We start from the raw sequence: 26,599 nt of genomic DNA, 5'->3' as shown, positions 1-26,599 counted from the left end.
TACAACGTTGTAGGCCTACTACCACAATGCAGTTTAGTTATAGCGGTTAGTCGTTTTACCTTGCCAGTGCACTGTCCTTTTCAGCATGCAGCTAGAGTTTTGGCTATTTTAATTATAAAAAAGATAGTGGTTCAACCGCTAAAGATCAGCAAAACACTATGCATTAAAATAATCTTGCAGAACACTAAAATAAATTTTATAATGATGCAATAAAATAAACAACGCAACAACAATTCATTCACTTTCAATTTTCCTCATTGCGGTATTTGGACCTGTTTGGATGAGCACAAAGTTGATATTCGGGCAGGAATTGCAGAAAGTAATACGCGAAGCTCTTTTTTAATTGTAATTTTGATTTTCGATTGGTGTTCCATGAAACGCTGGTCAAACTAATCAATTTCTTACGGAACACTAATTGAAAATCATTGGTATTGGCTTCGCATTGTGACATTTGAATTCACAGACAATATCGGCGTCGGCGTCGGCTCTTGTGAGGGTGACTATCCAAAGTGTGTATTCGTTGTGTGTGTTGATGTTAACCTTTTAGTTGTTGTAAAAAGCTCTGGCGTTGAAGGTAATGCGTTAGTATCAGAAAAATCCATATGTCGAAGTTCCCTGACAAGGATTTTGCAACATCGGTGTGAATTCAAAACCATGCCCTGAAAAATATAAAGCTTTCAGTTTTGTAACTGGCTGTTAGACATATTATTTGCACATATTCCAAAGCTAAAAAGGGTTTAATAAATGGAAGTAAAACTCAAGCAAAATTACAACTTTTCAGTGGAACAATTTACAGGCAGGATTAATTTATTTCCACATTTCTCGACTATTTATGAGCTAAAATTGATTGCATGAAAAGTTTGATTATCACAATGAAATTATTACAATTATTCAAGCAATTTTACTGTAGAAAATGTATAGAAATTCATGAAAATATGTGATTGCAAATTTTTAACCAAACATTGTTTTGCAGATAGTGTGATTCATTCTTCTATGCTCACATATGATTTCTTTATCGTATCCAGGCTTACGCCCGGTAGATAAAGATTTAATAGAGGAAGGCAAGGACATCCACAGTTTTCATGTCCACCTTTAAGCATTCCTTTAAGTTTCTCGATAAAGACACAGCCACTTGCTCTTGAGTGGTGTCCTTTCGAATGCCGAACCAATCTGCTCTTACCACTCGGGTATGCAGCCGATAATAATATGACAATGTGGTATCATCTAGGCCTCCAAGAGACCTGCCAGGCCCCGGTGCAGATGTTGCTGCCGGCCCTCCCCCCCCCAACGCGACATGTCGCGTGATATCTCACAAATCACAAACAAAATTTGTGGTGCGCGTTAATTCGCAAGGCCAATGCACACATGGTGTTCCGGACAGTGTTTCTATTTTAAAATCATGCAAAGATTTTACAGACACCCTGCATAACTATAGTGATTTCCCTAACCATGAATATTTAGTGAAATAACCCGAAACACGGATTTCAAAATAAACAGGCTAATATTTTTTTTAAACTCAAAAACTGAAATGGCACAGGTAAGAAAATTCCTATCCCTATTTTTGCACTAAAAATTAGACCAAAACAGCTTTTCAGATTTCAGCAATCCGCAAATGTTTGACCTAGGTCCAAAAACCTTTTCCAAATCAAATTGAAAACTTTCTGACTGTCTGCACTAACTTTTCTGTCAATTCTCTTTTGGTGAGCCTAGAATGACCAGTGAAACATCAATAGAATCGGGAAGTAATACTCTAGCGCCATGTGACAAATAAAAGTTTAAAAAAGCAACCACTAGGTGGAGATAGTAAGTTTTGCGGATGGGGAAATTTTATGATTGTACAAGATTTGTTAAGCGACCATGCTTTTGGCATATCGGGTTTGATCTGGTCATGGAAAAGGTAAGGAAGTGTAAACAGGCTAGTGTGGGAGTGTTCAGAGGCGGAGGCGAAATCCTTGCTCTCAATCTCGATCTTCGTCGGTACAGTATGTTTAATGTTGTTGGATTTTTCGGCTAAAATTATTTTTTTGTAAATTAGACTCAAGTAGCTAGAAGTGATTACCACTAAAAAATATATATATTCAGAATTAAAGAGTGGGTGAAGAAAAGTATTTCGTGTTTATAAAAAAAAATCGTGGTTAGGGAAATTGCTAGCCTATTCAAAAAAATTCGTGATTAGGGAAATCACTATACAGAATGCCTGTTTTGAGTCAATATTGACACTGCTCCTAAAATTCAAGAATAATATTGAAATGGCCTGGCTAGGTAAGACTGCAGAGAAATAAATAGTGAAAACAAACAAAAAGGGAAACTTATGGTGCTGGCAGGATGTGCTAAATCTGGCAGATGATGCTGACCTGCTCATTAGCACTGCTTGTTTATAGGCCTAGTAGCCCTGAAGTTTTTACAATAGGCAATGAAAATTTGCGAAGGAGGCAGTTCAATCGAAGTCGAAGGAGGCAGTTCAGTTGGACACGTTTGTCCACCACAAAAACTGTAAATTGAAGGCCTGCACACACTGAAATATCACATAAAATCTACATTCTGAAACAGACCTATTCACATAAAGCCTGCTGTATACTTTTTAGAGAGGCTTTTCTGGCCTTTCTACCAGCAAAATTTCTGATGACTGTGTCAAAATCAATTGTTTTGGCTAGTTTTGATTCGATACTTAGCCTGGCCAAATCAATAAGACCTGAGCACCCAAATTTGAAGATTTTGTCGGGCTCCCCTGAATTCAAAAAATTGAAATTTCTGTAGTTTTAAAAAAGAAATGCCCATGATGGGCCAATCCAAATACGTAACTAATATAAAAAACAATATTTTATGCAAAATCGACCTTCCCAGCCAGCAAGCACGTATGGGCCCCACATGGGGAACCATATGGGCTGATGTACGGGCCCCATGTGAGCTGCCTATATGGGGCCCGTACACATTGTGTCCGCGGGCATCACATTGAGCCAGTACATTTATGGGTTTCGTGTGGGTTGCTCACATTCAACCCACATATTAATGTGGGTTGCCTATATGTAATCCATAAATGTAATACAGGCTACTCATATGTAACCCATAAATCTAATATGGGCTGCCACATGCAACCCATAAATCTAATATGGGCTACCCATATGTAACCCATAAATCTAAATCTAATACAGCCCATATAGTATATATAACATATACAACTGTAGACATTGCACACCGTTTCGATCTTTTATTTTATTTTTTTTTAGATGGCATCTCTCTTGTTATGAATGTAGTGTCGTCCGCATATTGCTGAATTTTGATTGTCAGCTTGGAAAAGCGAAAACCGTTTATAAGATGGTTTTTCTCTATGCGACGTGTGAGCACGTCAGCACAGATTATGAAATAGAGCGTGCTGAGGAGGCAACCCTGTCGAATGCCGCTTTTTGACGTTTATTCGTTTCGTTAAGGCTCCATTGATTTCTATCTTGCTTTTTGTTTTGTTGTAAAGCAAAGATAGATAGTTTGGTTTCACGCCGAGTTTCTTCAAGATTCCATAGAGAAAGGAGTGACTAACTCTGTCAAAAGCTTTTTCAAAGCCTGTTATCATGATGTACAAGTCCCTGTGCTGTGTTTGAGATGCTTCCAGGGCCGCTTGTATGTTCATTGTGATATGCTCTATTCTGCGGTTTGGCAACCCACATTTCTGATTTGGACAAATCAGGTTTATGATCATGGGTGTGAGTCTGTTGGAGAGGATTTTACTCAAGATCTTGTAATCTGTGTTGAGTAGAGAAATCGGTCTCCAGTTTTTGAGCTTTTCTTTTTCACCTTTTTAAAGATTAACTTCACTTTTGCTTCTCTCATTGAGGGAGTCATTTTTTTCCTCAAGTAGCAATTTGTAAGCATTTCCAAAATGTCGTGTTTCAGGAAGTGCCAGCATTTTTGGTAGAATAAACCGCCGAGACCATCTGATCCAGAAGCAGAATCTTTGTTGAGAGAATCGATGGCTGTTTTTACTTCTTTTAGACTGGTCAGCTGTGTCTTCCTCAATTTTGGCCTCTCCAAGAATGTTCAAGTATCTGTTCTGTTCTTGAGAGTCGATGTCGTCTTCTACACCCCATAGGGAGTAATAGAAGCTGTGTGCTTCTTTGAGTATGTCGTCTTTCCTAGTGAGAATTGTGTTGTTTGCGTCGTGTATCTCAGTGATAGAGCTGCTTTTACAGTTTTGTTCCTCTGCTTTGAAGAAGCTTTTAGAGGGTTCTTCATCGCTTGTTGGAGTTGTTCTGGATCTGATTTGAGATCCGGTTGCTTTGTAATCGTAGAAGTTTTGGATTTTCTCCAAGAATTCCGGTCGACGTTCTTCCAAGTTGTGGTTTGGATGAGCGTCCAGAGTGAGTAGCATGTTTTTGGCCTGATTGTAATCTTCTCTACGCTTGAGTGCGACATCTTGCGAGAGTTCGATCAGTCGATTTTTCAACATTTGTTTGCCTTGATCCCACCATATTAGCATGTCTGGTGGTTCCATTTGTGGTAAGTTAATAGTCCAATTTTCCCAAGCCGTTTCGAGCTCTGTTATGACGTGTGCCCTAAAGATACGGCCTGATTTGTGACATTTTTCAGAAATTTCCAGGTTTTTCTAACTTTGGGCGAACGTTTAAATAAATTTTTCTAAAAATTAGATTTTTACGCTTCCTTTATTCTTTTCCCCAGATGACGCAATAGGTTTTAACATTCTCACATGTTGAAAAACAAAGAAATTTTGACTTTGTAAATTTTAGTCAGACTGTTAATTTTCAATAACAGTCTGATTTTGCGTTTTTCAACTTACTTTTTCTCATTTGCTACTGTTTCCCCAAGGCAACAAAAAGTTTTTTGTCATTAGGAAACCGCAAAAAGTAAAAACATCTCAAAAAATGTCAGTCAAGCACTAGCAGTAGCTGTAATCAAAATGTGACAAATCAGGCCGCATCTCCAGGTGGCCATGCGTGTGCATATTCTAATATGCTGTTATTGATTGATTTTGTATGAATATTCACCCCATTTGGTGTGTTGTTGATATTGGAGATGAATTATTGGTAATGTGCAGTGGTCTGATGACGTGAAGTATTCATGTTTGATGTTATGGTAATTTTCAAGTGCATGTTGATTTATATATAGGATTTTGTTTCATTCTCAGAAGCAGAGGTGACGTTGAAAACGTGCTGCCGCAGGCTCTAGACACGCACAGCTTCTAGCTCTTTTCCATATTTTGAAAGGATGCCACCTTCCATAAAGAAATTGATGAATGTACTCACATCGAGCCAGGACTGGCTTTCTGCTTGCACAACCACAGTTCTTTGGTATTGAAACTCGGTCTGAGAGTCGCCCATGAGTTATAGTAGTGCTTTTAAGTTGTACAGTTAGGTAAGTAGTGATAAGAATTAAAACAGACTTACCGAGATTCAAGCTTTAAAAGTTGTAAATTTTCCTTCTGAAGGAAAATTCAGCTAATTCCGACTTGACCACACCCTAAAAGTTGGTCACGTACTGTCTAGACTCGCTGTAGCTAACTAACTATTCTCACCTGACGTTTCTACGTGGCAAACAGCTGATCTATTAAGGAGAAAAGGCTGCTTCCAAAAAAACAATCTAGGGAGGGAAAAAAAGCTAAATATATGTTCAACTGTTTTATTCGCATCAACAACCCACGGGTACAAAGGATTGACACGGCGAGAGAGCACAAACAAACATAGCCAGGTCGAAGACTTTTAGAAACTGGCCTGCCACACCCCGCTGCGGCGGGGAGCGGCGTGATTTAGGGGTGACGATGCACCCGGAGGGGTAAGTCCACCAGCTTAGGTCGCGAGAGCCAGGCTGGGGAGTCGAGGTACCTGTGGAGAGAAAGTGTGGATCGAAAACACTGCATGACCCGTCCGCAAATTTAGAATGGCGAAGCGGGCCAGGGAGAAAGGCTCTTTCTGCATAGCGCAGAAAAATGACCTGCGACGGGTCGGGCGACCCGACGCGTGTGGACGCTGGAGCCGGCAGTAATTGACCGCCGGGCGGCGCCCATGTCTCTTTCACGCGACCTCGGCGCAGGTACTTTTGACTCTCATACCCGGTCTGCCAGTAGGCAGAGCGGATAAAATTGGGGTCTATCAGGAGGAAGAGAGTCAAATATTTAAGGATAATTTGGCTCTCGTGGCAGACGAAATTCAAATAAAAATGTGGAGCAGAGGCTCGATTAATCAATAGAAAAAAAATGTATATATATATAAGTGGGAGTGTAATAAATACTCACTGGAGAAGAGTAAGCTTTGATTCGGCGAGCACGGATGTGCACTGGCCAGACGTTGAGGCAGGCTCGCCCAGCTGGGTCGGGGAGGCTAGCGATCGAAACCAGAGGCACTGATAGGCTACATTACCAGGTAAAAGTAGAAAATTGGGATGGAAATTTTGAGGCTGCATCGAGTTGATCAGGGGATCGTGTTGATCAATGCGTTGAAAGCAGAGCGAGGTTGATCCGAGCGGGCAAGAACAGCGTTACAAGGCGAAGGCAGCGTAAGATAATTCGAAACAAACTGATTGATTAATACATAGAGATCTAGTGATGACTGAAGTTACTTAATTGCTGTTAAACCAGTCTCGATTCACAATGTACAATGTACAACTGTACCAGTGTCATCTTTTTTATAATGCTCCAGTCTCATCAAACCCAAGCATTCAAAAATAAACAAAGGAAAGGAATAAAATGTCTCATGTACAATACACATAAGGTGATGATATAAGGTGATGAATTTTAAGAAAATTGATATAAGGTTATGACGTCTAAACGGTTTGCTGTCTTGCGCGCTCGGATACATACTGCAACGTTTCTGTTATTGGGGAATAAGTTTCTGATCGCTGAAGTCGTCTTTTCTATGATGTAGCCCCTCCACAAGTGAGCCGGCGTTCCAAGCTTTCCAGACGCGGAAGGATCTTTCGATTGAGAGGAAAGACACTTTTCTAGCCACCTCTGCTACCTCACGAGCAGGAACGCCCAAGGCCGTCAGAGCTCGAGAGCTCGTCGGGGCATAGCTCCCGAGGGAGCCTACGACAAACGGAAGTGACAGGACGTCCCTGCAAGGGCGCTTCCTGTCTTCCTTTATATTGACACATAATTCGCCGTACTTGTCGTGTTTCCTGTCGGCGGCTTTTCGTAGAGAATCCGCGCCGTTGTCGAACGGACATGTGACGTCACATACGACCGTGACACCGTCAGGGCGTTGCAAGACGATGCCAGGACGCAGATCGGCACCGCCCGCTTCCACGTGCCGTGGAACCGTACTATCTATGGCAAGCCCGGGTTGCCATTCGGCAGGCACGCGCCCCACGATCTCCCTCAATACTGAATTGTGTCGTTCCGTGACGACAGTCATCACGGTAGGGCAGTGATTCAATATGTGGGGGAGAGTCTTTTCCGCTTTCCCACACGCACGACACATGGCAGGTAGGTAACGGCGGCCATGGCTTGGTTTTGATTTAAGTGGCATAAGATTCAATCTAGCTTTGTACGCAAATACTCGGTCCGCGTGATCCAGGAGCTCATGTTCGGGCACCGGGTCTAGGAATTTGAAAATCCGGACAGGCAGTGGGCACTGACGTCTTGCCTTGGTCAGGTTTGGATTCCCACTGTCTCCTCCACCACAAGTCATTGTGTTGGTGGAGGGTCGGCACCACTTTTTTCCTTATAGGAGGGGTGATTGTGGAGCTCCCCGCGGCCAACTCAAGGCCGCCATCCGGGCGGGCGGACCAACGTACGTTCAGGCGACGGGTGGCCGCCGGGACACGGCCTCACAGGCTCTCGCCTGTAGGGCACGGTCTAGAACGGGCGCCGTCAGGAGGGGGTCACTGTTCAGATAACTGGCCAGGTGGTCAGTCGTGGGATCTGGAGTGCCGGACCTCAGACAGGCATGACGGCTAAGCTGCCCGAGAGCGACGGCAGAGACAATGCTGTCAGGTGACGTCAGCATCTTGAAAGCATGAGCTACCGAAAGCGTGTCACTTTCGCGATACAAGTTCGTGATGCCCAAACCTTCCAATGCAGGCTTGCAGTAAAAGAACGCGCTGCAGGCCCACTTGGGAAGACGCCACGCCACCTTCAAACACTGCAAAACCAGTCGGTCAAGCTTCAGAAGCTCATACTGTTTAAAGCGCCGCACTCGCAGATGGTATGACGCGGACGGGAGAATAGAAGTGAGTGTCAGAAGTTTCTGGCTTGGGGTGAGAAAAGATTGCATTAAAGAAGAAATGTGTTTCTCCAGAGTGGAGATGAAGGGTTGGGTTGGGATGCGTCCGAGGCGTAACCGGTTCGAGCGCCGAGGTATTTATACGTCTCGCCTTTGGGATGACTCGAATTTACTCCCCGGCAAGGGAGAGAGGTTTCGGGTCGACCCGCAGACGGACGCCGACACTTTTCCATACGACAGGGTTCCACACTTGCGTGGGTTGAACCGTAGCCCGGACCAGGAAGAGAAGGGTTCAGTAGCAGATAGGAGAGAGATCATCTGCTCGCGATCGGAAGAAACGAGACAGATGTCGTCCGCATAGGCCATACAACGTACTTTAATATCTTCTTTGGCAGGAAGGTTGTAGCCGCAATCCGTTTTGTCACCGACGCCCCTGAGGAGCACCTCGATGACCAAATTGAATAGCAGCCCAGACAACGGGCAGCCCTAACGGACTCCCCGCCCCACAGGGATACGGTCGGTTTCACCATTGCCGCAGCGGACGGTGCAGGTGTTATCGACGTATATGTTGGAGATGCACTCAATAAGGTCTGTGGGGGCGTCAAAATGACGCAGGACCTCGTCTATGCATTCGTGCCGGACACTGCCAAAGGCGTTTCGAATGTCCAAAAACGCAACCGACACAGGTCTTTTGCGTGACTGTGCATCCGAGAGGATGGTGTCAAGCATGAACACATGCTCATAGACGCCCTCTGTGGGCATGAATCCCTTTTGCTCTCGGCTGATAACATTCCCCTCCACCGCCCATCGCTGCAGGCGCCGGGCCAATACGGCGGCGTAAATTTTATAAATGTTTCGGCAGATGGAGATTGGCCGCCAGTTGCTGACGTCGTGCAGGTCACTCTCAGAGTCTTTACATATGAGTGTGATCTTGCTGGTTCTCCACTGGTCCGGTACACGACGGTTGATCCGGCAGGTCTCAAAAAGGCTGGCCAAGAGTCCCCCTCTTGGGTCCAGGGTCTTCCAGAAACCGTAGAACAATCCGTCAGAACCAGGGGCGGAACCGACATCAAGCGACTGGAGGACCGCCTCCACCTCCATACACCGTCATCGACGGGGAAGAGGTTAACACTATCATGCTCGTAACGGTGGGAGTTCATCCACTCGGGCATCTGCAAGCAACTCCCAGCTTCAGGAGCGGTCATGTCGCATCGAAATCTCTCCTCAATTTCTTGAGGTGGGATTTCGCAACGACGGTCACTGTTTTTTTTTCCTTCAACGATCTGGCGGACCGTTACCTTCGCGTCCCGCGAGAAGGCGGCTCGCAACCTCACGCCCCTACGATATCGGGCTCCGTTCCCGCGCGAGCCCCCGCCATCCGACCGAGGAGAACTCCCGTTCGAACGACGGCGAGCCGTGCGAGCCCGGCGCCACGATTGAAGCGTGGTTTGCGAGGACGTGTCCTCTTGGGCGGCGATGTGCCAGCGGTCCACTCTTCCAATTCAATGCAGAACCTGTCGAAATTTATGCCACCCGCTAAAGTAAGGCTCACTAAACTGCAAAGAGCCCGCCAGCAAAGGGGGCCACCGATCTAGCTGACTTAGGCTATTTTCTAAACTTTCTAGTTTTTAAGTTGTCTAGCTAAGCTTTAAAAAAAATCTAAAAAGGCTAGCAAAAGTTAGGCCAGTGTCGCTTGCTCAGGCGAGGAAAGCAAGGCTTGCTGCTGTTAGTCGCTTTTGGCAGCAATGTTTCCAAAGCCACCAGGTCGCAATTAATCGTTCGCACTTTGAATAAGGCTCGTGAGACTTACCTTATTCAAATAGAATGTTTCGACCTTTCGGTCTCCTCAGTGCAGTAGGTACACTGGTATAGCCATTGGCCATATGGAGATATATGTGACATTTTCCTATTTGTGGTACGTAAGCACCAAAAATAGTACTACTGCCAACCTTGCCAAAGTGCTCAAACTGCAAGCAGTGAACTTTGCGCAATGCATAGAAAGGTGTCGCCAGTGAAGCGCTCAATCGGCGTGAGCCAAGAGCGTCCATAACTGCAGGCAGTGCACACCATTTTCACTTTTTGGTCTCCTCAGTTCAATAGGTACACTGGTATGGCCAAGGAGATATATACCTCCATGTGACATTTTCCTCCTCCTTTTACCTATTTACCTATTACTTACCTATTACCTATTACCTATTTACCTATTTACCTCTTCCTATTCACCTATTGCCTTTCCTTATTTACCTGTGACATTACCTCCATGTGACATGTTGACATTTTCCTAAGCACCAAAAATAGTAGCCTACTACTGCCAACCTTGCCAAAATGCTCAAACCGCAAGCATCAGTGAGCTTTGCAAAATGCAATGTATATATACCCAATCAAAACTATACTTAATTGCTTTCAATCAATTTTTTGCTTGTTCAATTTCATTTTGTGTTTGTTTAAAAGATCAATAAAAGTCGTTTGAGACAACAAAATAATCTCAAAGTCTAGACAAATGCTGATCGAGCTGTCGGCTATATCATATTAGTATTGGTTGCCCACAAACCTTTGAATCACTGTGTGGGTAGCCCATGGTCTGCCCATAAAAAATGTGGGCAGACCATGGTCTGCCCATAAAAAATGTGGGCAGCCCATGGTCTGCCCATAAAAAATGTGGCAGCCTATGGCCTGCCCATAAAAATGTGGGCAGCCCATGGTCTTCCCATAAAAAATGTGGGCAGCCCATGGTCTGCCCATAAAAAATGTGGGCAGCCCATGGTCTGCCCATAAAGAAAGTGGGAAGCCCATTAATATTTCACGCTTAGCCCATGATCAATAATTTTATGTGGCTAAATTTATTAAAATGCATTTATATGATCACGAATTTGAAGATTGGAAGTTTTATATTCCATCTTGTCATTTAGCAACACATTCTGCAAGAAAGCCCATATTGGGCACATATGGCAAAAACACAAAAACCCACCTAGAACCCACATGCCCACAAGCCAATTAAAATAGTATATGGGGCCCATATGGGCTTGCTGGCTGGGTTAGCACGCAAATTGAAAAAAATTTGTTGGGCCCCCTGAACTCAAAAAATTGAAAATCCTGTAATTTTAAAAAAGGGAATATCCATGAGAGGGCCCAATCGAAATACGGAACTACTGTAAGCTAATATAAAAACAATATTTTCTGAAAAATCGCCCTTAGCACGCAAATTTAAACATTTTGTCGCCCCCCCCACCTGAACTAAAAAAGTTGAAAATTCTGTAGTTTTAAGAAGGTGGCATACCCATTACCCATGAGGGGGCCCAATCGAAACACGGAACTAATATAAAAACAATATTTTATGCAAAATCGTTAAAATCAACATTTTTATCGCGTGATTTTGGACATTTTGTCGCCCCCTCCATTTTGTCGCCCTGGGTTGAACGCAAAATAACCCACTTCAACAAAGTAGTTGCAAAACATTTGGCAACGTGGCGTTTCCTTCCGTATGCAAGCCTCTTCTCCGTCTTAAAAAGATCTTAATTGAAAAAATCATCTCGACTGCAGAAGTATACGCTGGATAATCCCTGTCAATGTTTTGTCTGGATGCCATTATGGAACATCGTTGTTTCAGGAGCATGTAATTTTGGGCAAGTCTCATGCTATCAACCGTTGAAACACACTATATTTTAAGAAAGCGAGAGCGTAGTATTATTTCTTCTGTAAACTCCAACAAAATAGCACAGATTTACTGGTTTTGCTGATTTAAAATAATCATTCCAAATGATGATCAACAATGCAAAACCGATGGATGCAGCCTAAGCTATAAAATGTCGAGTTTTTTGTAACAGTATTGTCACATTTTTTATTTAAAATTGCCGAAAAACTCTGCACCAACTAAATATGAATATGGGCGGGCTATTAAACAGAGTTATGGCATATGGGCATGACCCAAATGCCCCTTCTGCGTACGCCACAGCTCACAACTCATTCATGCCACAGAGTTCTCCACTATTGCTTTTACCAGTAAATTGAAATTTTTGTTTTTAAAAAAGTCTTGATGGCTATCGTTGAGGTTACATCAGTATGTTTAGCGAAACGCATTTCTCGCTCTTCTATAATGAGTAGTCAGCCTTATGCTGACGCTAAGAAGATCCCTCCCTTTAAAAACAACTCACTTGTTAAAGGAGCTTTGACTTCCATGAAAGGTGGTAAAAATCGATCCAAGGAAACCCAAGAGCCATCATTGATCAGTTGTCTCAGACCCATGTTTTTTGCAACCAAAGCTGCTTGTTGTATGATCATTAAATTTTGTGGATCTAATTGCTGTAGAATGTGCAACAGTCTGTCTCGAACTAAAAAGGTTATTTTATAAATGTATTAAATTTAAACTTGTGATGCAATACAACAACATTAAATAGAGAATGGGTAAGCGAAGTTGTATTTTCTGTATTTTTAAACAGAATTCTGGGGAGAAACAAAAATTGGTTGAAATTTGCGAGTGCAAACTGGTTACAACACCGCTTTAGAATGTGTTTAGCCTATTTGTGTTTCTAAGAAACATACGGTAAACAATTGCTGCGAAATAAATTGAGAACGTTTCCTTGCTTGAGGTTAGACCTCATAGGATTTGTGGTATGGTGGGTCGTTTTTGACTTTTTTTCGAAATTCAATAAAGGCTAATCAAAAAAAAGTGGCACATGCTTAAAACAATTACGTGTGCAAAATTTCATCAGTTTGGGGGTGCATCTTCTGCCCCGGCAGGGGAGTCAAACTTTCAATTTTTTGAAATAAAGGGGGAAATTTCACTTTTCGTTTTAACATAATTTTTTTTGTATAGATTTTCTTCTGGCTAGTTATAAATTGTAAGTGGGATGTACCCAGAACTTTCCTATGTAAAGGCATGTTCGAAGCTTAAGGTTTACTGCCCCCGCATCGACGACCAAAATGCTGAATTTTGACCAATTTCAGATGCAATTTTGTCATTGCTCAATACAAAAACTCGTCGCAAAAGGGCGAGATGGTGTTAACGCAATACGCCAATTTATCTTCTGTTCAAACTCTTTTGCTGGAATCATTTATCTTCTGTTCAAACTCTTTCGCTGGAATCACTGCCCATATGTGTTACGATAAAGAGTTACTTATTATAAAATGAATAACCTTTGAAGTCAAAGTCTAGAGGTGGGCCTAAACTTCAGCAAAATTTGGAGCAAATGAAAGAATCTGCAAGCAAAAATTATTTGATGTCGGTTGTTGTAAGTGTTCCAATTTTTAGCAATCCAATTTTCAGCAATGTAGGCCTACTTGCCGACGGAAAAATCTTGTCCCTGTTACGGAACAACAGTTCCTTCTTGATCAAAGAACAAGCCGCATAATGGTTGTTAGATTTTCAACAGGTCCTTGAAAGGCCTGCCTTTCGTTTTACCGCATTACTCCCGTTAATTTGTGTATTCGCCACCTAGCGTCGTTTCCCCTTCATTGTTATGTTATCGCTGATTTGCAAATGGCAACACTCACCACGAGATTGTCTATGGAACATTCGAGACGTTTTCGTTTTTGCTGCTAGTTTGCCAGCTAGCCGAACTTGTTAGCTACTGTAGTCTGTGACTGAAAATTGATTGAGTGATGTTTATGCTTTGTTAGCTGCTTCTCTGTTATGTATTTCTACAGGACTTAAGTTTGACAATCAATCAATCAATGTTTTATTTGTCAGTAACAGGAACATAGGTACATGTTTGAAATATGCAATATACACAGTACAAAAGTTACACAAGTTCCCATACCGACAGGGAGACAACGAGACGACCATACGGTCTACTAGTCAATTGCCACCCTACGGAAATTACGATTTTGCCATTTAAAATAAGCTTACAAGAGAAAAATAATAATTGAAACGTTCCCGCGCTTCAACAACAGCATACGCACAAAAAAAAACATATTGATGATAACGTAGGCTAAAACACAAAATTCCATGAAGCAAGCAGAGAATAATAAAGTTTCCGAAGCAACTGACAAGTTGGTTTCCATAACGTATCACTTACGATGCACTGTAGCTTTGTAAAATTAACGTTTTGATCTCTTTTTTGAAACTATGAAATGATAAGTTTTTTAGCCTACTTGGAACCTCTGACCAGAGCATTGGTCCCAATACCTGCATGGACTTCTTGCCAAATTCTGTGTTTGATCTGTTTATAAAATAATTGTTGCTTGTTTGATATCTTGTGTTATGCTGATGAATAGATGAAGCATTTGTAAATAAATCACAATACGTAGACGGATACTCATTCATATGAACTTTGTACATATGCTTTTTTATTTCAATGTTATGTATGTCTTTTAGTTTCAAGATGTTCATTTTGAAAAATAAAAAATTAGTGTGAGCATAGTAATTTTGTTTCGTAATTATTCTTATAACCTTTTTTTGTAATTTTATTAATGGATCCAGTGCACTGTCACAGGCCTTTCCCCAGCTTGAAATACAATATTGCAAATGACAGTAAATCAAAGCGTGATACACATCTTTTAAAGTGTCTGTGTTGACATAATTTCTGAGTTTAAGCAACGCCCATGAACCTTTTGCTACTTTTCCGCAAATTTTATCTATGTGATATTTCCATGTTAATTTGTTATCTATGTAAACGCCAAGGTATTTTATTTGATCTTTTTGTTGAATGTTTGTGTTACCAATGTTAATGTTAAAATTTTTTATGTGTTTTTTATTTGTTATTAGCATGTATTCAGTTTTTGAGAAATTTAATGATAATCTATTAAGCTTCAACCAGTTGTAAACTTTTTGCATTTCGGCATTCACATTGTTCTGCAAATTTATTTCACATTTGTCGCTCATCGTAAGGTTGGTGTCGTCAGCAAATATTTTAACATTCATGTTTGTTGAATTTGGTAAGTCATTTATATACAGTAAGAAAAGAAGGGGTCCCAATAACGATCCTTGGGGCACACCGCAGGTAACCTGTCTTGAGTTTGAAGAGATTCCATTGACGACCGTGTGCTGTAGACGATTGCTGATATAGCTTTTTAACAATTGTAATGGAAGGCCCCGAAAACCATATGTTTTTAGTTTCTGTATGAGAATAGTGTGATCAACTGTGTCGAAGGCTTTAGCTAAATCAAGAAATACAGAGCAAGTTGTATCTTTATTATCTAGGTTAGTTAAGATGTAATCACAAACGTTTGACACAGCTAACGAAGTGGAATATTGTGGTCTAAATCCATACTGATGTGGTGTGATCAGGTCTTTTTTGTTAGATAATTGTACATTTGTTCATACAGGCATTTTTCGAATATTTTGGTGAAGGGGGACAATAGTGATATGGGCCTATAGTTGGAACAATTTTTCCTGGAGCCACTTTTGAAGATTGGGATAACTTGAGCGACCTTTAGTACATCAGGATATACACCTTTATCGATACACTCATTGAATAAGTTGGTGAGGAAAGGGGCGATTATTGGTGAGGATAGTTTGACAAATCTTATAGGTATTCCATCATGTCCTGTACTTTTAGAGACAGAAAGATTATTAAGATGTTTTAATACTTCTTCTTGATTGACAGGTTTTAGGAAAAAGGAGAATGGGACACTTTGCAATTTCAATAATGAGCCAGGAGACGGTAGAGGGATTTTAGATGCCATGGAAGAACCAATTTCTGTGAAATAATCATTAAAACAGTTACTTATTTGTGCAGGGTCAGATATTTTTTCATTGTCAGTGCTAATTATTTCTTCTGGTATGTGAGCTGTGTGCTTATGTTTGTACTTGATGATGTCATTTATGGTTTTCCATATTTTTCCAGTGTTGTGCTTGCTTTGCGTAATAAGAAAACTGTAATGCATTTTTTTGCTTGCTCTTTGGTATGAGTAAGTACATTTCTGTACTTTTTGTATGTTGCTTGTGCAGAAGTGTTTGTTGGGTCTTTTATTTTTAAGTGATATAGTCTGTTTTTAGTTTTGATGGAGTTCAAAATTCCTTTTGTTAGCCATGGTTTGGTCTTGAGTTTTCTTTCTCTTCGAGACAACAATCGTAAAGGTGCATGCTTGTTTAAAGTGTCATTAAAAGTGTCGATGAAATGATTAAATTTGCTATGAACTGAATCATTCCTTTCTGTGTATTGGTTGGTCAAGCTATTTTCCAGATCACAAACGAATTCATCAGCAACAAAGTTTTTCATGTTCCTTACTTTTTGTGTATATTTTTCTTGTTTTGGTTTTACAGAGTTTATCACAACTACAATAGGAAAGTGGTCAGAAACATCGTGAATAAGAACATGGCATTGAATTTTATTTGATTGGTCGTTGCTGTATACATGATCGATTAAAGTTGAACTTGTGGAAGTTACACGGGTTGGGGATTGTACTAATTGATTGCAGCCTAAAGAGAGAAACGCATCACAGTAATTTTTTACAGCAGAATTTTTTGTCTTTGCTAACATATCAATATTAAAATCACCACAAATGTAATATTGTTTTTTGAAATTATTTAACGAATCAATGCACTCACAGAATTTGGTTTGAAACTCAATTAACTTATTTTTGGGATGCCTGTATACTACACCAACTGTGCACTGTCTACTGTTTGATAAAGTAATATCCACCCAGAGATCTTCACATTCCTGTAAGTTTAGACTTAAATTATTAATTTGATTATACTTTATTGAACTGCTTACGTATAGCCCGACACCACCTGCTTGTATTTTAGCATCAATTTGTTTGTTATTAAAGTGGACAAAATTATAGCCTTGCAAGCTAACAAAATGCAATCGATTTTCATTCAGCCAGGTTTCTGACACAGCAATAAGGTCCGGTGCTTCTTGCATTTCGACAAGCAGTGATTCTAATTTTTCAAAGTTGCCAACTAAGCTTCTCATGTTTACATGTAAAATCGATAGCTGGTTCCTATTAATATTGTTAGTTAAAGAGAAGGAGTTTTTTGAATAAAAATTTTTACAATCCGCAGACATTGCCACAAACAAAGTACCGGTATGACCAACAGATGAATACAAAACCAATAACGCAGGACACGAAAGATTACAAAATGACTTTGCAACAAAACAGATTAAAAGCAAAATCACCAACACCTGCATTTATAACTTGTAGTCAGGATAATCAAAGAATTCACATGTGTGACGAAATAGGACGGTGACCAACAAGCACCGAAAAAGAACAAATAACAAGTCTGGTTTAAGTGGTGTGAGAAACACTTTAGAAAATAAACAAAACACTATTATTGCGTTATGAAATATTTAATTTAGCAAGGATTTTGGAAATTGACTAAGTAATAATTTTAATTTGAAACTAGGAACTGAATTAAATTACGGTACTTTAGTTGATGAGAGGTCACTCAGGGCAAAATTCCGTCAAGCAGTGAAATAGAATCAAATGAATTGTGTTAAAATGACCTGATTAAAATATGCAGCTTAAAAAGAGAATTAAGACTGGCGAGGATAATGGATATACTTACGTAGACGTAGCCTAAGTTAGTCGGTTTATGATATCGATCAATGTCGGAATACGAAATGTAAAATACAGTACGAGAAAAAAAATACGAGTTCGGAAGGTGAAGATTTTAAAAATATTATTATTACGTCACAAAGGATGAAACTTAGGGGAAAAATATTAGTCAGTCTTGACCTAGCTGTAGCTGTATCTGATTACTGTACTTCAAAATTGTGTAGAACTACAAATTAATAGAATAACAAACTAAAATTAAACAAAAAATGGAGTGGTGAGTGGTAGCGTACAATAAACTGTCCAGATTTGATCATTTTTTCTTCTGAAATTTGATTTGTTTCCAATAAATTAACCTCTTTGGTGTTGATGGTTGAGCTTGTGCTGAAATTGGTCTTGGTTGGGTTGAAGGTTATTAGTAATGGTTGGGTGAAAAATAATGGCTTGGTTTAGAAAATGTAAGAAAGTCAAAAATGAGTCCTTTTAACTTACTTTGTCTTCTAAACTTGAGGATTTTACTGGCAGCTGTGATTTATCTTCGTAAATGCAAAAAAAAAAAAACAAACAATGACTGCTGACTTGTTAGCTAGCCTAACTGAAGGTCTTTTCAAGTTTAATTATCTCTGCAACTTCCTGGTTGATTTTGATAGTTTTGGTGTTGATATGACTACAATCAAATTTTCTTCTTGGTTCTTCTAGAATTAGCTTTTCTCCAGGCCTTAATTATTTTTATGAGTCCATTTTTTGATTTGGGCCTGGAGAGAGAAATTTTTGCTGCTTACTTTGAAAAGCGCGGGAACTTTTTTCCAACATGGTAGCCTAATATGCTATGGTAGCCTAATATTTACGTGTAGGTTGAATTCCATATTTGCAGCTTGCTATCTCTCAAAGTTCAACTTACTGGTGAGCCTATTTGTGATGTAATAATGTTTTTTGTAGCTGAATGTTGACTTTCTACCGTAAACAAACGTAACATATCTCTGATGTGCGTAAATTGTTGTTAGGCTAATACTTCAAACTTAAATATTGCAGAGTCAATCACTATAGAATCCTTCGCGTGCAAGTGCATCATTTGGTTTACTGATCCCGGTTATACTACCGGTACGTTTATTATTCTCAGTGACGTTCGGTGGCTTAAACCATTGGGAAAGCAACTTGGAAATATGTTGCAGCAAGGTAGTAGGCACGAGGGGCGTAACCGTCGGGCGAAGCCCGAAGGCGTGTTGCCGAAGGCAACACTTCCAGCGGGGGGTCTGGGGGGCCTCCCCCAGAAAATTTTGAAAAACACTTCCAATTTGGTGCGCTCTGAGAGCATTTCCAAAACAAAATCTTCGGACTTTCCCAGTCCGGGGATAAAGATTCAATCAATCAATCAAACTGGGACTAGTCTAGAATGTTGGCTGCTTTTTTAGACTGAGCACAAAAACTTATTGTCAATGTCATCTGTAAGCATTTACGACATGCATTGGACTGGTGCGCTAGTAAAGAGCAAATAATTAGCCTATAGGCTAAATTAAGCTAGTCCATTCTTGAAGAACACAAGTATGTTTGCTCTGAACTTGTGATGTCAGTCTATTGACCCAAAGAATTAAAAAAACACTTGTGCTATTTCAGTACTGGTTGGTTAATGTACCCTTTGGAATTGCATGTCTTATTGTAGAATCTATGTTTTTTTTTGGTAAGAGAACCAGCTTTATTTTCAGCGTACTCAGTAGCCTATAGTTACAAGCCCGAAAATCACTCATGCGTAGAGGTTGTATTCCTTTCGCCTGAAACCAAAAGCAGCCACTATGAGATACGCATTGACGTCACTGGGAAAGCAATTTTAACCATAACACCAGATAACACATCTGATTGGCTAAGCAGCTGGTGTCGTTTTGCAAAACGATTGAGGATTGGATAAAACGAAGGCGTTTTTCAATGTAGGGTAAGCACTTTTGAAAGTTGATTTCCCTGGAGCTTCAGTGATGGTTTCTGACAAAAGCGTTTGCGTTAATTGGCATTTATAGGCAAGAAATGCGGTTTGGTGAGGACTTAGACTACTCACAAGAGTTACGAGTAATTCTAGTCACGAACACAGTAATTTTCAAGTTAAAATAGACTTGATAAAAATAATAAGAAGTTAAACCTAGAATTCAGTCATTATATTTTGCATAGTTTTCGCTCAGGTAAGCACTGCTTTCCTTGCTTTCCCTCACCGATCGTCACTGATTATTCTGAATTGTATGATTGATTGATTTGTGTCGTGAATTGTGGATTCATGTTTACTACTGAATTATTGACCAATAATTTGTCAGCCTAATGGAAATTAATTCTCGTAAACTGATCTTAACTAGGCCATGTGAAATGCCACGTTTCTTTGTTTTCTAATGACCTTTGGCCTAGCGTAGCCTAATGGTTGTACGGTACGTACTACTTGTGAAAGGTAACATCGCGAATTTATTTATTCAGTGCGTCATTGGCCAACCTGTGGAACTTGTGTACCGTACAGTGGATTGAAAACTGTTAGTCAACAAATTTGGTACGTTTATCAGTTCGACTGTTTTGCTTGCTGAATTGTGACTAGTGTCTTACGTTGTGTTATTTCTTGACAGAAAAACCGTATAAACTTCATTGCTGCGAAGCAGTCATTGGAAACCGAGTGATTTCTTCAAGTTGGCGTGCTTTAACAGTTGCTCAGTCCTGCCGGGTGGATTAGGAAAATCGTGACGTCACCGGCGCAATTAACTACCGCACATGTTGTGTTCGCGTCGCACACAACAATGGTGATTGATAAACTTGATAAATCGGCCACAAAATCTAAGTTTAAACGTTTTCAAAGTAGAGTTGCAAGATCAGAACAATTCCGTTCTTTACGTGAAGACCCAGGAGCAGGCACAAGTAGCGCTTTGGTTAAAACACCTCTAACGTTTTATTCAAGCTCAGAAACTTTGTCATCCAATGAAGAACGCTGCGGAGATTATGATTATCAGCCCAGTTTTGCTTCTTAAAACCCCAGAAAAAAACAAAGCTACTTCCAGTTTAGTAGTATTTGCTGGATCATGTCATCGTAGCCTACCGGTATTTCACATAGGTCTGCAGCACTTATTGCTTCATCACTTCTACACGATGCGGGAGTTGTAACGAATAGCGAATCTCAATCTGTTTTAGATAAAAGCAAATTTAGAAGAGCGACAAAAACTAAGGTTTGCAGCTCCAATGGAAAGCATCATGTGCCTAAATTTGCAAAGCATATATTTTGATGACCGAAAAGATCAAACCATCAAACAAGATGAAATTGCTGGGAGACTTCGAAAACATTTCGCAGTTGAAGAGCACACTACTTTACTTGAGAAGCCAAGTTTTCATTTCATTGGTCATTTTACTGCAGCCAACGGATCTATAGTGTGTCAATAGCTACCTGAATTCTTGGATCCAATAAAATTAGCTACGATAATGTAATGACAATTGGATGCGATGAAACCGCAGTAAACAAAAGGCGGCGTGATAAAGCTCCTGGAAGATCGTTTCCAAAAGCCACTTCAATGGTTAATATGCCTACTCCATAGTAATGAATTGCCTCTTAAGCATCTTATAAAAGAACTGGGTGGCAATACTAGCGGACCTGATAGCTTTACTGGACCCATTGGGAAACAGCTAGACACTGTTACACAACTAGATGTTGTAAAATATAAAGCAGTTCCGGCACCAGAGATTGAAATTGATGAAAATGACCTCAGCACTCATCAAAAATATCTTCTACACATTCACAGAGCAGTGAAAAGTGGAGAAATATCAATTCACTTCGCATCTAGGAGTCCAGGTATGATGAACCACTCAAGATGGTTGACCACAGCCAATAGAATTCTACGTTGCATCTAACGAACCGTCAGCTGTATTGGTGGAACTTGTGGACTATATTATGAATGTTTACATTCCAGTATGGTTTGCCATTATTAAAAAGGAAAGCAATTTCATCAATGGCCCAAAACAATTCTTTAAAATTGTACGCTCTGCTCAGAAGCTATTGAATAAAGCTCGCAATATCGTCAACAAAGTACTACTGAGGAATGCGTTTTATGCCCATCCTGAAAACATTTTGATTGCAATGATATGTGATACCGAAGAGTATGTAAGGGAACTAAGATGGAGAAGAATTTTCAATTCAAGAGTATTATCATCTCACAGCACTCGTCAGCGAAAATTCACCCTGCCAATATTGCAGTTCAGTTTCGAACGTTACTTTTATTGACTGGAAAAATATTCCAGTTACGGAACCCCCAGTGATGCGTGGTGTTGACAGCAGTGTGATAGAAGAGCACATCAAAACAAAGATGCCTCCACAACAGCTGTTCCGTTGCTCTCAACAGTTGAGAGAGCCATTTAATTCGTGACAGATGCCTCATCACATGTGGTGGACAGCATTGAAAGAGATGGGTACATTAAAGCAATATTACAATCAAGGAAAAATATTCCTGTTCTAGTCGAAACAAGATTTTATGATTCATTAGACTTAAGCCAGAACTAAGTTTGAACAATAATCTGGTCAACTGGTTAAAAGTCCTTGTCATTTGTTGTATTTTTGACACAATTTTGTTTTTTGTTATCACAAGTTCTTTTTTATCGTTACATTGCTGTCAAACAAAGTTTACTCCTGTATGTGGTTCTTGTAGTAGCCTATCAAGTGAACGTTTAATTTTGGTTTGTAAATGACAAATTTGTGTAAACAAAATCATGATAACAATTTACGTCGAAACTGTACAGTAAATTCCATTTACGGAACCTGCAGATCATAGCCTATTGCTTTTATTCTGAAGTAAATTATGGGTTGCGTTTTACGGCAGTAACTGATCAAGCTTACTATTGCTTTTAATTTAAGCAAGACTGCGTCTTATAGTTTGTCAATTCGTATCATCCTGCAAAGTTAGTGGACAGAACGTAAATGAGCGTTAACACCATCTCGCCCTTTTGCGACAACTTTGTTTATTGAGCAATGACAAAATTGCATCTGAAATTGATGAAAATTCAGCATTTTGGTCGTCTATGCGGGGGCAGTAAACCTTAAGCTTCGAACATGCCTTTACGTAGGAAAGTTCTGGGTACATCTCAATTACAATTTACAACTAGCCAGAAGAAAAATTATAAAAAATTTATGCTAAAAAGGAAAGTGAAATTTCCCCTTTTTCTTCCGAAAAATTGAAAGTTTGACTCCCCTGCCGGGGAAGAAGATGCAACCCCAAACTGATGAAATTTTGCACACGTAATTTTTTTATACATGTGCCACTTTTTATGACTTATTGCCCTTATTGAATTTCGAAAAAAAGTCAAAAACGACCCACCCTAATGTGTAGTGGACAAAGAAATAAAGCAAGTTAAGTTATTTCTAAATAACGTAAAACCATGAAATCATAATTTACTAACCTGCTGCCATCTTTGGTCGTGCTTGGGGATTCTTCAGCCAACTCTTCTTCATAATATTCAGTAATTCTGTTAATATTGCCTGGTCCTGTAAACTCAATTGTATACTCAAGTCTTGGAAAAATGAAACATCCGGTCTCTGTTCCCGTTCAATGATGGCTTGGCAAAGCACATCGGGAGAATATTGGACGTTTTCGAATACTCGTTTCCTTGCTATGAGTTCATAGAGGACCATTGAATAACTGATGAGTATAAGTTATAGACTTTATTGCAAGCGTAGTAGACTATGTCCATCTATAAAACTATTTATTCTTGGAAATTGCGTGTTGTGTGCATGCTATTCCAACAAAACAATTTGAAAGTGCAGCCAAACAAATGCTTTACTTTACGTAATTAAACCAAGCAGCAATGTAAAAATATGCATCGACTGCCATTTAAAAGACCTGTTCTTACCTGTACACATCCATTTCGGTTGTCCGCGGAATTCGAGGTCTATCTAAAAGCTCAGGTGCAGCAAACAATGGTGTGTATTGGTAGTTAGGTGATAAGTTTAGTGTATTGGAAACATCATCATACAAGTGTAAGTGCACTGCTCCAAAGTCAGCTAGTTTAACCGTGATATTATCAGACAAAAGAATGTTTTCTGGCTTAATATCGCCGTGAATCAAGACTTTTCCAGGCTTATAACCAGAATGTAACCATGAAATGGCGTCACTTAGTTCAAAAGCAATCCTTAGTTTCAAAGGCCCCGGTATGACTTTTACATTTTGATTGTGTAGCAACTGACGCAAATTTCCACCAGCCAAGTATTCCATCATAATTGCAAAGGAGTCCTTCCACTTTGCAATTCCGTAAAAAGCCACCATGTTTTGGTGCTGCAGTCGATGCAGGACGGACGCTTCATCTTGAAATCTGGTGAAAAAACAAAATATAAACCGGCCTATTAACAGAAATGCATTCACAAACTTAACAATACATGAGCTCATCCATGGCTACCTAGAGATATGGCTTGATTTGTTATTTTCTGCAGAATTTTTCAAATTTTGCTAATTTTTGGTGATTGTCTAAACAAATTTTTCTAAAATTTTTATTGTAACGTTTTCTTTACAGTCTTCGCCAGGTGACACCATGAGTTTTAACATCATCAGAGGTAGAAATAAAAAGACGATTTTATTTCAAAAATTAGAGTTAGACTGTTGATTGCTTTTTAACAATCTGATTGATCGCTTTTCATCTTACTTTTTCTCATTTTCCACAGCGCTTCCTAGACAACAAAAATCTTTTATATCATTATTCATTACCAGTTAGCAAAAAGTAAAAAAAATTAGAAAATTTTAATCAAATACTAACAGCAGTGATGATCAAAATCTGCAAAATGTAACAAATCAGGTCGCAACTGCAGATGGCTATGGCTCATCCAATTGACATTTGTTTGTAGGTCTACTGTACGTAGGCTAGCCCAGTGCTTCCCAACCTTTTTCAGTTTGCGACCCACTTTTAATTCAAGTTTTTTTGTGCGACCCCACAATGAGATATGACATCTTTATTATGGCATCTTTAGTACCGACACAACACATCTACTTGTTACATTGTTGCATAATTGTTACGTAATCATAATGCAATAATTTCTCGATCTAATAGAAAACAGGGTGCACAATTCATGAAAATGGAAAGTCAACAAATGAAGAGAAGATAAGAGTAGCGATGGCGAAGGCGCAGTACTGTTCAAGATCAAACTGCGGCTTGTGAGATCTATAGTAATGTCTTTATTTAAAAAAAAAATTTAGCATTCAGTAACATTTAGAAATGCTTCGCAGCCCACCTGAAATAGCTTCGCGACCCACCAATGGGTCGCGACCTACCGGTTGGAAAGCACTGGGATAGCCTATATAAGATCCATGATTTTACATTTCTTTTCCGAAGATCTAGACTATTTTATAGTCTGAGAATTGAAGGCTTCCAACACACTGCGGATTTTCATTTGAATCATAATCATGTCTATTCACTGAGACCATTCGAAACTTTAATTATAGTTCAACCAGTGGCGTAGCTAGGTATAAATCTTTAGGGGATAAAGCAACTGGTAGAAGGGCAAAGGTCATTTAACATGATAGCCTATTAAAACTTTTTTTGGAAAAGGGCAAGATAAAATTTAGAGAGATAAAATTTAACTTGCGTAGAAAGGTTATTTTTTTCGACCATAAACAGGCAAAGCTCAACAATAAAACGACGTTTGACAATGAAAAGTATAAGATGCATATAAACATAACACTATTATGTAAATCTGATAGACTAGCATAATTAGCCTAGCCTACAGAGCACTTGTAGGAATTATTCAAGCTCGTTTCAAATCACCTTTTGATCTTGGCATCAATATCTTGTTCTGAACTCGTTGTAGAAAAGCATTTGGCAACGAGCCGTTGGTGCAAATACGTTTCACATATTCTGACAACTCCATAGCTTCCTCTACCGATACAACCGTCTTCACCGCGGGGAGTATATATTTGATTTGCTGAAAAGTGCTGCATCATTCTGAGCCGTTGACAATAAAAGGACACAATAGAAAATCACTAAATGTAAAGAGAACACAGTTTTTTTTAATTTTGAAAAACAGATAAGTTGAATTAATGATTAATTCACGTACTTTCATGGACAAACCTTTGCTTCCTTAGCTTATTTGTTACCACTAACTTTCAATTTTATTCTACGTAGGCTATCTTTTATTTTTATTTTAAAAGCAAGAAAATTATTAATTCAAATGTCGCTGATAATGTAGCCTACCGTACTAATATCACTACTTCTTTTCCTTTACAACAACATTGTTCCATTGTCTTTTCAACCTATTAGCGTATTCTGGGAGGCACTTGGCCACGCTACCAGGGATATCTGAGTCCCTGTACGCGACCCTTAAAATCCGAAACTCAAACCATGTCATTTTTTGTATAGCACTTTTAAAAATATTTTTGTAGCCTCGCTCGGTCGTTCTCGTTTATTCAACCTAGCTAGCTCTGTGGTTCAATGTGAGAGTGTTCGTCTATGGATCGGTGGGCATAGGTTCGACAGCTTTTCAGGTCATACCAAAGACTTAAAAATGGGAGCCTGTTGAATTTTATTGCTGATTTGGATTCATCAAAGTAATGAATTTAGGGTAATAATATATTGTCCGACTGCGCCTCTGTCCGACTGCACTGTGTGTTTTCTAAAGCGCTCAAAGTAATGCATATCTGTGACGGATATAGGGCATATCAACGTAGGCCTATACGTGCACATTATTATTATAAATCTAGCATTTGAGCACGCGTGCTTCAGCAATGGATTTAGAAAGTAAACAATGTTGTATGTGCCCTCATGGCCACCTGGAGATGCGGCCTGATTTGTTACATTTTGCAGATTTTGATTGCAGCTACTGCTAGTGCTTGACTGACGTTTTTTAAGAAGTTTTTACTTTTTGCGGTTTCCTAATGACAAAAAACTTTTTTGTTGCCTTGGGGAAGCAGTAGCAAATGAGAAAAAGTGAGTTGAAAAACGCAAAATCAGACTGTTATTGAAAATTAACAGTCTGACTAAAATCTACAAAATCAAATTTTCTTTGTTTTTCA

The 26,599-nt window shown here is 39.7% G+C and overlaps 1 protein-coding gene and 1 long non-coding RNA gene across 2 annotated transcripts; one reads left to right on the top strand and one right to left on the bottom strand.

The window, feature by feature from the left end:
* LOC145773698 (uncharacterized) lies at positions 1-25,531 on the bottom strand. The gene is made up of 5 exons (XM_082584833.1): positions 25,356-25,531; positions 23,454-23,912; positions 23,004-23,242; positions 12,320-12,496; positions 1-659 (listed from the first exon to the last, which is right to left on the bottom strand). The coding sequence occupies exons 1-5, from the start codon at positions 25,529-25,531 to the stop codon at positions 589-591; spliced, it is 1,122 nt and encodes a 373-aa protein (XP_082440959.1). The 3' UTR covers positions 1-588.
* On the top strand, positions 18,175-22,365 carry LOC145774663 (uncharacterized). The gene is made up of 3 exons (XR_014290033.1): positions 18,175-18,506; positions 20,055-20,124; positions 20,198-22,365. It is a non-coding gene; the product is annotated as an uncharacterized LOC145774663 (long non-coding RNA).
* Positions 25,532-26,599: the final 1,068 nt, after the last annotated feature.

The sequence above is a fragment of the Aplidium turbinatum genome, chromosome 7, assembly GCF_918807975.1.
Source record: "Aplidium turbinatum chromosome 7, kaAplTurb1.1, whole genome shotgun sequence".
In the NCBI taxonomy this organism is placed as follows: Eukaryota; Metazoa; Chordata; class Ascidiacea; order Aplousobranchia; family Polyclinidae; genus Aplidium; species Aplidium turbinatum.
The sequence above is the reverse complement of the archived record's forward strand: the minus strand, read 5'-3'. Positions and strand labels throughout refer to the sequence as shown.

Coding starts and splice junctions, on each gene's coding strand:
- LOC145773698 (XM_082584833.1), bottom strand. CDS start 25,531: ATGATGCAGCACTTTTCAGCAAATCAAATATATACTCCCCGCGGTGAA. Junction 23,913..25,355: donor ATTGATGCCAAGATCAAAAG/GTGATTTGAAAC, acceptor TTTTTTCACCAG/ATTTCAAGATGAAGCGTCCG. Junction 23,243..23,453: donor ACCGAAATGGATGTGTACAG/GTAAGAACAGGT, acceptor TATACTCATCAG/TTATTCAATGGTCCTCTATG.